This window comes from Limanda limanda, chromosome 17, assembly GCF_963576545.1.
Source record: "Limanda limanda chromosome 17, fLimLim1.1, whole genome shotgun sequence".
NCBI classification, from domain to species: Eukaryota; Metazoa; Chordata; class Actinopteri; order Pleuronectiformes; family Pleuronectidae; genus Limanda; species Limanda limanda.
The window spans coordinates 3584281-3596445 of record NC_083652.1 but is presented as its reverse complement, the minus strand read 5'-3'; the positions used below and the strand labels follow the sequence as shown (position 1 = coordinate 3596445).

Below are 12165 nucleotides of genomic sequence, written 5' to 3'. Positions count from 1 at the left end.
ATTGTTTCTATTTATAACTTACATCTCAACATAGTCATAATGTAGTTCATTCTAAAATAGAAATATTTGAGCTAATTTCATGATACATGAAATTCTCACAAAAATCTTGACAAAATTTTAATATTTCAATGGAAATATCAAATCCACTGAAGACTGAAAAGAGGGCTGTTTTTATTAACAATGTAAATATTACATTTGAGTTTAAAATGTTGAATGGGATTAATCCATGAGTAAAGTGTATAATATCTGAAGTATTATTTACCATTCATAGCATGCTGGATTCAGCTCAGAAAGTAGGCTATAACTTTCCTATTAGTGTTTCCTGACTTTGTTTTTTTTGTGGTTCATATTCCTCAGGGGGAACAGAAGAATAAAACCGGCAGTGATTTAGTCTGTGATCACTCTCTTCGTGTCTCTTCATTGTCTGAACTTGTCTCATTACAGACACTTTCCAGCGGCAGAGCTGTACTAATGTGCTAATGGTATTTTTGAGGAGAAAAGTGACCCTGTGACAACAGGCTGCAGAGCCAAGGTCAATCCTGCTGCAGGGCAAAGTCAGGGCATGGGGTCAGAGGTCCAGAGGTAAAGAGGTCAGACGGAGAGAACACAGAGAGAGAGAGGAACAGAGGGGTCAGTAAGTTCACTGTGGTCAAATGTGTCTATGTATGTATATGTCTTATATGTAATAATAATAATAATCGGCTGGAAAACAAAACATTCCACATTTGTTTAATTCAACAGCAACCCACATATGTTGTCTGCTGTTTATCAAATGAAATGACCATTGTGTCCCTGTGCACTCAAATAAATCCTGGGGGAGCATTTTCCAGAATCATTTAATAATCAGAATCTCTGCTGAAAAATAAAAAATCAAACCTTTAATTATGTGATTAACAGTTTGGGACAATAATTCATTACAGTTAGACAATCACCATCATCATGGTTATAATAATAAAACCTGCTAAAACTAAAATGGCACTCAGTAGAGCACATACCTCCGACAACACCCAACAGTCCCCTTAAATTCAATCTTGCTGGATCAATTTCACACACTCAAAGAAATGTGTCCCCTTAATATGTCAGATTTTTTTCCATTAAGATCCATGAAAAATTTTCCTGGGAAATCAGTGAAAACTAAAATAACACAATCTCACAATGTTTAAAGGCTTAATTCCCAGACCCATACTACAAGCATCCATTCATGGTAAACAGCCCAGTAGTTTTTACGTAATCGTACAAATAATCAAGGAACAAATGGACAGGAGTGAAAAAAAAACCTCTTGGCGGAGGTAACACACAACATTGAGAAGGAAATGGGAAATAAACATCAGTCTGCAATTTGTTAGTAGATGTGAATTAAAAGTAAAACTTAACAGGGCCTAGCAGAAAGAATCTACCTTTTTTTAATTGGAACACAATATAATAGATTTTATTAAAGAACAGGTTGTATTAGTCATTCAATAGTAACCGAAATATAGACTACGTTTACTGGTAATAACAGTGGTCATGCAGATAAAATATGTGTAGTTGGAGGAGTTTTATGTTGACTGGAACAAATTGATCATCTTAATATTCGGCTGGAATGTCATATTTAAAGAACTTTACACAACTACAGTCTCTGGTGGTGTGCACTCAGTCCCCTCCCACCACCCCCTCCCCACTGAGGGGACGATATGAGCACGGTGATGAGCAGCGCCGGGTGTTTGCCAGATTTTTTTTTTAACTCTATCCAAAGTTTAGGTCTCAGAGGGTTTTCTTCTCACATGCTCTCAGAGTCCTTGAAAAGCTGTTTGACAAACTTAAAGCAGTCTGACATGTGTCTTTTACTCAAAGTGGCTTCCGACTTGCCACCATTCTGATGGATGGAGATCTGCTGAGATGGTCGTACTACCAGGAGATTCCCCCACTCTCTGCTGAGGACTTCAGAAGCTCTGCCAGAGGGATCACAAGGTCCAGAGTGATCTTGCTCACCTCCTTCACTGAGGCCATTCCCCTCCCATTTACTAAGTTTGGCTGAGGGCCAGCTCTAGGAAAAGTCCCGGGGCCTTTGTAACAAATTTAAGCACGATTGTGGTTAATGAATTAACTTTAGGTTTAACTCTGGATTTTCAGTTCAACCTGCTCCAGGGCAGGTTAGGTTAGAGATATCAGATCAAACCGGCCAACAGTTCAACTACTGACCAATCAGATCACAGGATAACTAGTGTCAAAGATGTACAGGATACTCACACTTCACTTTGTTTTTAAAACAGACGAAGACTTTATCACACTGAACAAATATACAAGCTTATAAATACTGTTGCTTAAGTTTAATTGGACAAAGATAATTTGATTCCTGACAGAATCCTGAAAGAGTTTATGCTTTCTCTCTCTAATTCTCTGACAGCTTTGAATAACATGTGGAGAAATACTGAACGAATACTAAAATTAAACCCTGTGATGACTTTTATTGAAAAATATTTCCCATGATTCTTAATGAACCATTCCAACTGACCTTATCAGACTACTCTCCTCTTTAACTTCCATTCATAATAGTTAGTTAATCATCAGACAAAAGGTCAAAAACACTCACTCAATGATAAACAGAATAAACATATTATGCCTCCTTTGCTTGTTCAGAGTATAACCTCAGACGGACACTAAATATTAATAAATATTTTGAGGTTGATTTATTTTCACATTATGGGATCATATAGTAGATGTGAACACATAGTTTTATAAAGAAAATATATATTTAGTTATCTTCTAACCTAGAAATTCTACATGCTATATCTCATTTGTCACAATAAAATTGTGCAAGGTTGGATAACATGTTTTAAGGGATACAAAATTTGTTGAGATTTAAAATTTGATCACTGGGGGTTGATGTTTACTGGAGCCAAATAATTTCATGGTTCATTTTTCTGGGGTCTAAAGTTGTACTGTATGCACCAGTCAGTGTAGTCACTCGACTTGCACAGACACCTGCAGTCATTTTTGTCATAAGCATTTGATAGTGTTTTTTTGGGATTTTATCAAATTGAAAATACTTTTTATATTTTTAACATTTTCAAGAAGGTTTAATTCTTATCGTGAGCAGTTCACATAGAAAGTAGAATGAGCTTTGGTTTCTGTGTTCTCTATTCATTCTTTAACACTGTTCTTTGTGTCTGTCTTTGAGATCATTTGCATAGATAGTATATACTGAGTACACAGCTAAACCCTCCACTTACAAGGCACTAGTGCACATACATGCACACTTAGACACACATGCCCACACGTCTCATAAACTTTGTCTGACCCTGGAAGTGAGGACGAGATGATGAGAGGAGGTCACAATGTCAAACTGTGAGAGAAACCAGCTCCACGAATTCCAAGAAACGGATTTATATTCAAATATAGTAATGATATTTATTATTACCGTTCCTTCTTTCTTTCTATTTCTTTCTTTCTGCTTCTGTCTTTCTATCTTTCTTTCAGATCAGACCCATTTGTTTACTTCCTGTCTCCTAAAGCAGCCGTCGCCGTGACAACAGGCATGGTATACCCTCTCCGTGACCTCGGTGGCGTGGAAGTCTACCCCCCCAATCACCCCAGTCACCCTGCAGGGGTGAATTCGAGGTCGTGACGGGAGCTCGAGGTCACTGTGAGTTTGTACAGACACAGAGCATTTGATTTTCTCGTGTATTTCATTTTTAGACAGCAGAGGTTTTAATTTGCGAGTTCCAATCAATATTTTAATTGCAAAAACAGAGTACTTTAGGTGTAGAGTTTTGACATATTAACTTTTTTTATTTTCCAATTTTTAAATTTGCAATTCTCCCACGGCTCTGTTTCAAAAAACAATCTTGAGGAGTAATCCATAGGTCTTTCAAAACACCTCCATAAATTTAAGGTTTGTTGTGAGGTAAAAAAATTGTGAGATTGAAAATCATGTTACAATTTCTATTTGTAAAGCAAGCTGCCTGTGGTCTACAACCTCATGTTATAATAACACTAACAATCTTCAGAAATCTCCAAAGATATGGATTACCTCTCACAGCCCGAAGATAACTTTTTATGTGTAGAAACATTGTAGCGGCCCTTTCAAGAACCAGGAGATTAACAAACCCTCATACCAAAGCAAAATGTAATATTAACTTGGCAGAAAAATAGATAACGCTGTGATGTGCTTCAGAATGTGTCAAAATTAAATTGTCTATTTGCAAAAGAATAAATAAAAATAATCTGAATTAGACAAAAGAAAAAAGTGCCAGCAAAACACAAGGGTGAAAATACAATATGTTCAGGATTATAGGAAAATGTGTTTGTGCTGCCAAAGCAAATGGAGAAAATAGTTGCAAGAAAAAAGACAATTTACGAACCATTTATTGCCGGTTACTCCTTGAGACCCTGCTTCAGTAATTATAGTGAATAGAAGAAATTTGAATTTAAGACACAGTCAAAACTAATGTGAACTTTAGGGTCTCTTTGTTCTCTTTGCATGTGAATCTCTCTCCCTGTGGAATAATCTAATCCAACATCTGCTGCTGCCACACACACACACACACATTTTTAAATGCATACACCCACAGAGACACAAAGGCATCGAGACAAGCAGCTTGAAACTTCTTGCTTGTAACACACTCAGGCACACTTGGCATTAACACAATCCGAGATATTTATGAGTTTCCTTGGTTATTAGAAAGTGGGAGTCTGAACCATCTAACTAAAGTGAATTTCCTAATTTGCTCACCTATTCTCTCTCTCTCTCTCTCTCTCTCTCTCTCTCTCTCTCTCTCTCTCTCTCTCTCTCTCTCTCTCTCTCTCTCTCTCTCTCTCTCCCAGGTGTTGTTACTATGGAAACATTGTCATTTAATTGTAACACAAAGCCTCATGCTGAGCATCACTCTCAAAACACTAACAAACACACACACACACACACACACACACACACACACACACACACACACACACACAGACACACACAGTAAAGCAGCATGGTTTGGACAATCGATTTAAGGAAGTTATGTGAAGAACAAGCTTTTGCCAAGGCTTCTTGAAGTCAGTAAATTCCAAAATAAGTCTAGTGTGTTTTCTTGCACCAGTTTATTTGTTGCCTGGCTGTAAATGGTTGGTATTTATATAGCACTTTTCTAGTCTTGATGACCACTCAAAGTGCTTTTCATTACAGTTTGCCATTCACCCATTCACACACACCCATTCAAACAGTGCATCTATTGGCAGCATCATTTTTTTTTCTTTGAGGGGCAATTCGGGGTTCAGCAGCTTTCCCAAGGACACTTCGGCATGCAGATGGAGAAGACTGGGATCGAACTGCCGACCTCGTGGTTGAAGGAGGACCGCTCTACCACTGAGGCAAAGCTGCCCAGCCGTAGTGTGAACTGAGATTGCTATAACATGTTAACATATGTGAGAACTTTCTTTCATTAAAGGTTCATTCATAAAAGTTGTATCATTCATGTAACCGTAGTGCTAAAAGCTTTGGGACTTAGCGGGCACTGTACAGCCCTCGCTCCTTAGGCTTGGATTGTCCAGTTATCCCACAGTGAAGCTCCAATGCCGACATGTTAAAATTATTGGGGTACAATGATTTCTTATTGCCATGTTTCAAGTGTTTTTCGTTCCTTTCTTAAGTTACAGTTATTAAATAAAACTTATTTCTGATATTCTTTGTTTTTGTCCTTCCATAATAAGTAATGTATAAAGAACATACACCACCCATCTCCTGGATACCTGGGGGCTGATTTGTGTATAAAACTTTACATTTTTGCTGTCCCGGATGGTGGCCATCTTGGATTTTGGGGTCAACAGGATGTCTTAATGTCAATATGATGTCAGAATCACAATCTTTATGGTCAATTTACCACAAAAAGTGTCCTCATACATTATTCTAGGTGCTCTGGTTAAAAAGTTAATTTGTGTATCAAAAATTACGTTTTCGCTCTACCAGATGGTGGCCATCTTGGATTTCGGGGGTCAAGATGATATCTAAAAGGCAAAATTATGTCAGAATCACAATCCGTATGGTCAATTTACCCCAAAAAGTGTATTCATACATTATTCTAGGTGCTCTGGTAAAAAAGTTACTTTTACAAGATGGTGCCTGCTGCCATTTTTGATTCGGCCCTCTAGCGAAAAATGCCGACATTGTTGCGAGGGACATGGGGGCTACATTTTTTATAAAAGGTGTAAAGAAGTCAAATCAGTCGTCAAAACATATTAGCCAGAGAATGGTCACGGAATTGAGGTTCCTGACCCTACTATGTGACTGTGATCCTGCTTCTGCATGTGACTGCAGACAGTGTAACAGATAAGATATGAACACATCATTCTATTCCAATGGAAGCAATTCAGGTATTAAATAAATATACCTAGAATAAGACTTAAATCATATTGTTAGGTAGAAGTAAATAAAGAATATTAGACAAAATAAAAATGAAAGTGCGTGTGTAATATATGTGCAGACATAAAGTACAGACAATGGCAGGAGAGAGGCAACAGTGACATAACAATAAAAGGGGAATGTGAGCTGTACAGTTTGGCACATCACTCTGTAGTTATGTGGGTTATTTAAGTCTGATGGGACCAATGATGTCGATTGTTGAGTGTGACAGCAGCAAGGACCAAGGACCAGCGGCAGCGCTCCCTCACACACTGCAGGTGGAGCAGCCTCATGCTGAGTGTGCGACTAAGAGCACTCGGGGTGTCATGTAGTAGGAGGCTGGTATGGTCCATAATGGCCGACACTTTGGTCATCATTCTTTTCTCCCCCACCACCTCTAATGAGTCTGCAGAGCACAGTGGGAAAGAGGCAGCCCCCCTTATGAGGTTGTCCAGCATCTTCCTGTCTGTTACATTGATGCCACTGTCCCAGAAGACCATAGAAGATGGCTAATGCAACCAGAATCCTGAAACAGTTTGAGGAGTTCCATACTCACCTTGAGGATCAACCTCTGTGTTCAATGTTCAAATTCAATTTAATTCAATTCAATATTCTATAGCGGCAAATCACAAAATACATTATCTTAAGGCACTTTACATAGTAATGTTGAGATCTAATCAAATTATAAAGAGACCCATATACTGATTTAACAGAATTAGAGAGAGGACAGACCCCTGCAGAGCCGTGTGCCACAGATCGCCAAGTCGGGCACACAGTCCAGTAGTCTCACATGCTATTGGTCATAAAAGTGGTCAGCTGTTTAGGAAACTTAGCTGTGATCCATCTCTACTTGTCCTTATGCAGTGACGGTTGTAAGGTATTAAAACCACCAGAAAACACGAGTTCATGCTGCATCAGTGGATGAAGAAGTTGACATTATCATCTACCTAGATATATGGCTCCTCGGGTAACATGGCTCAACCATGTTACCCGAGGACAAGCATTTTAGAGTCTTCCTCACACACAATGTTAAGGTCATTACGTTTTTAGTGATCCTTACTCTCACAGACTCTCACAGTGTACAGTATGTGAAACTGCACACCTTAAAAAGCTGGTCACATATAGTGGAAAATGGAGCTGATGCCATCACAGCCTCCTCCAACTGCTCCACACCACTTCTACTCACTGATGCTTAAACTTCAAAACAATTATCCCACAACCCCTGATTCTAGAGCTGAGCCAGCTATAGGCTGCTTCATCTTGCCCCACAAGTGTGTTTAGGACTTGTTCTGGCAGATCACAGTCAGTTCAGCTCTGCAGCTAAACCACCAACACCATTACACTGAGCAACAGCTCTTCCCATGGTTGTGATGATGCAACAATGGTAGGCTTTTATGGCTCAGGTGTCAAAGCGGGTAGTCCACTAACCACAGGGTTGGCGGTTCAATCCATGGCTTTTCCTCTCAACCTGCTTCCTTGGGCAAGATACTGAACCATATAAAGCTGTGTTTGAGAGTTTGTGAATGGTGTGTGATAGAAAAAGCGTGGCACACAATAGCACTGTATGAATGTGTCTTGTATTCATTAATGAATACAAAAAACTCACTGGTCTGTCTCGTTGGCGTACATGAATGTGTTTATTAAGCTAAGGGCCTAAAAAGATGCTGAAACATTAATGATATAGTGATATTAAGAATATATCATTTATTTTCATATTTTGCTAATATCTCCTCACAGTCTATAGCTGTACGTTCTGTGTGTGTGCTGACTGATTATGTGGCTTAAATATGCAGCCTTGGCTCTATATTTGGAAAACTGGAGCAAAAGCCTGGCAGCACAGTGCTGCTCCAGCCAATCAGCAACAAGGGTATTTGTGCATGTGCACAGAACATATTTCCGTTTCCTTAATGTCCGGAAAGGCCCTTTTACAGCCTGGAAACATCTTCAACACACAGTCCTTTGAGATTTTATTGAGACAAAGATGCAAAGAAGTAATTATTGTTGAGTTTACTGCTTTTTAAACACCACTAAAAACTTCACATATGTCCTTTTATATCTTCCAAATCGAATTAACACATCATCAGAAGAGGTAAAGGAGGTAATTAATGAGGCTTGTGACTGTGTCGAGACAGACATGGAGGCAGGGAGGTAATTATTGCCAATATTACTGCTTTTTAAATGTAGTAAATGTAGTAGAAAGCGTAGATGTGTAGAAACGGCAACTTCAAATGTGAAAACAAGCAGAGAGAGAAGATTTTTAACAAGACAGATTTGAGGAAGGTGATTATTGTAGTCGTTATTGCTTTTTAAAAGCGCATTACACCGAATATTATCACCCCACTGTACGCTCTCTGTGGAGCCATAGCACTGCCACTATTTGTGTGTTTGTGTGTATTTGAATTTGAGAGTTGGGTTGGCTGTTGGATAGAGATGTGTGTTTTGATGTCAGAGCGAAAGGCACAAGCCAGCTCCATTTGCATTCAGTCTCTTCTAATCAGTACCTGTCTTCCAAGGCATTAACCTCACCTCCTCTATCAATACTGCTGCTCTGTATTGTAAAAAGTCTCCGGCACACTAACAGCCACATTTGACAGAGAAGAAGTCAGGGAGCGTTTTAAAAAAGGAGTTTCCTGATAAAGTAAACTGACTTGGATGGAAATCTAAGGAAAAGCCGGTTGAATTTTATACTGGCTTTATATAATTTCTCTTCAACTTATTTTGATTGATTAATTGCATGGAAAACATCCTTATTTAGAAAAATCTGAGCACTCGGGTAAATTTAGGCGTCAGTTCAGTGGAGAATCTCAATTCACTCAGAGTGAATTTAAGGGAAAACTAGCTTGGGGACAAATTTCTTAAGTAAATATTTACATAGTTACAACACTGATTTATCATCATCACCTTAAAATGACAAACTTTTGTGATGTTGATGATTTCTGATGATGTCCAAACTTAGGGGCCGCCACCTTCGGGGACCAGAATAGACCATGAAGGCCAAACCTTGACCTGCACGGTCTGGTCCACGGAAGATTTCTGTGATCTGGGTCAGCAGCTTTTCCTGCCCTTGCTCCTGTCACGTGGCAACAAAGCTGCAGTTGGACACAGTAAGAAAGACAGCCACTTTTTTAGGCTAACGTTAATTTGGTTGATTTGAAGCTTGATATATGTACATATTTAAAAGTATAAGCACATGGAGCCTTTGTTGTTTTGGGATAAAAGGATGCATTTGTAGAGCCCTTCGAAATGGGAGAGCTGACAAATAAGATATTGCATGCAATGCGAAAGGTGCAGCTCATGACGAACCCAAACATTATTAACTGACTGTGCAGTTGTCCTCCTCACCCTGGAGTCTTTTAGTTCATTGTTTTGTTTTCATGGCCTACAGCCTTGCTGTTTGGGCTGACTCTCAGTGCTCACCTCTGTGACAAAAAAAGGCTTCAGGAAGTTACTGTTTCTTGTAACAAAAAAGTCAAGCGAATAAATGGTAAATGGTTTGTATTTTTTTTTTTTTTTAAACATCTTTTTATTCGTTTTTTCGTTCACATACAGCCATAATTCACATATACAGTGTATAAAAAATTCTTAGAGGTAGAAAATAGCGGTAGGATGTCCTACACGATGTATGATGAAAACAACAATGTGCTTAAACTGAGCCAGAACAGCTTCCATGAACCACAATTAACCCTTGAAATGGTTTGTATTTATATAGCGCTTTTCTAGTCTTGATGACCACTCAAAGCTCTTTACAGTACAGTTTTTCATTCACCCATTCACACACACATTCATACATGCATCTATTAGCAGCACTTTGTTGTTCTATGGGGGGGGGGCAGTTTGGGGTTCAGCATCTTGCCCAAGGACACTTCGGCATGCAGATGGGGAAGACTGGGGATCGAACTGCCGACCTTCAGGTTGGAGGACGACCGCTCTACCCCTCAGCCACAGCCTCCATAGAACAATTGCGTCCAAAGTGTTTGCGGTGTTTGCGTCCAAACACTGCATTCAGAGATAAATGGCCACGATGATGCATTAGCCAATAGGTAATTCCTCTCCAGATATACAACATACTGCAGCTTCCACATGCAGATGTTGCAGAAAGTAGAGTTATTCAATTATAATTCAAAGTAATGCAGAATCATCCAATACTTATATATCCATTGGGCAATGTGTGTTGAGTGGTCTCCGCTATCTAAAGAAGCAAATACCATCACTTTCTTACAGCTTTTCCGATTCATGTAGACACACCTTCATGCTAATGAAGGTTGCCACCGTTTATCCATGGAAATATCATCAAAGTGCATAAGTGCATCAATATGATGAGAGTTAAATTGACTCAAAGTTTTTCCGCCTAGGAGTGATTACTGGACTGGCCATAGCTAACTGCATCAGGCTGAAGTCACACACTGAAAGCCTTCCGCTCTTTCTGCTGGATTACGCAGATGTGTCATGAATCACTGGGATTAAAGCAGATAAACCGATTGAAGGGGCAGAGGAGAGAAAACACAAAAACAAATATCTTTCTCGCTTTCTTTCTGTCTTTCTATCTTTCTTTCCATCCTCCCGCTCTCGTCTTATACTATTTCTCTATAACTCTCTCTCTAAATGCAAATGGGGTGGAACATGTATTTGTAGCCAAGGCAACAACAACATTATCGTTAATGGTCGCCGCAGAGACGCTGGCGCTGTAATGGCCGAGAGCGCTCTGTCGCCGTGGGTTACCAGCTGGGTCTCACACACACACTCAAACGAATACATCGGATGGAGGCAGTGTGTACTCCTTTCATTCAAATCCACTTTGCATTGATTTTGCAGTTTGGCTGAAAATGCAACAACTCTGCGTCTCTACCTCCACGGCTCCACCTAAATCAATCACACACACACATACACACACACACACATACACACACAGACACTGTGTTTCGGACAAGTGGCTTGTCTGAGTGACGCCAGACATTCACACACATGCACATGCACGCACAGACACACACACAGAGTGCTGGTGACGCCAGCCTGGTAGCAGTGTATTGGGTCAGTATTGAACTCAAACACTTAGTAACCTCATGAGTGCCTGTCTGTCCACTTGTCTGTCTCCCTCACCCTCTCTTTACAAACCTGGTTGCCTCTCTTTATGAGTCTCTATCTATAGCTCAATTAGTCTATGTTGTGATTGTTGATGTATATATATATGAATTTAATGTCCAAAAACTTTGGAACGGTTTTAGTCAGGAACTGTTTGTTTTTTCTGGATCTGATCTAACGCTTCTTTTCATAAAGGATTTTTTTATGTGTAAGTATTAATTAAATGATATACAACAAGTTTCATATTGGAGTCATTCTGAGTTGATATGAGGAAAAGACAATTTCTCCTGGGAGCTGATGTGATGGTGAAGTGAGTGAGTGAGTGAGTGAGTGAGCGTGTGTGTGTGTGTGTGTGTGTGACTAAGTGTACCTATTACACAAAAATGTATGAACTTGAACACGTGTCAATGGATGACAATAGTTAACATTTCATTTAGGCCTTCCCAATCACTCTCACCCACTCACTGAGCTTAACTCTTTATTCAAAGAGTCTCATAACCTTGGTTACCTCCTGGATACTTACTTTTGGTCATCGGCAATACAAGGGAGGCCACTTAGCAACTAACACACCTCTAGCTCAAAAATGGATGGGGACATGTGGATGCAATTGCCACCACATAAGTTTAAATAGACATGTGTTTTTTCTGATTTCGGTACTGTTGGAATTAAGCCCCTTTCTCTGCATCATCTGAAAAACATCAAACAGGCCTTATTGAGAGTTT

General features: G+C 39.5%; 1 protein-coding gene across 1 annotated transcript in view; it reads left to right on the top strand.

The window, feature by feature from the left end:
* The first annotated feature begins 562 nt into the window (after window positions 1-562).
* The window catches only part of cbx1a (chromobox homolog 1a (HP1 beta homolog Drosophila)), an 85236-nt gene continuing 73633 nt past the window's right edge, over window positions 563-12165 (top strand). Inside the window, exons 1-3 of the mRNA XM_061089772.1 lie at window positions 563-582; window positions 1834-1950; window positions 3460-3600. Coding sequence (XP_060945755.1) covers window positions 563-582; window positions 1834-1950; window positions 3460-3600 — 278 coding nt within the window. The remainder of the gene's footprint in view (window positions 583-1833; window positions 1951-3459; window positions 3601-12165) is intronic.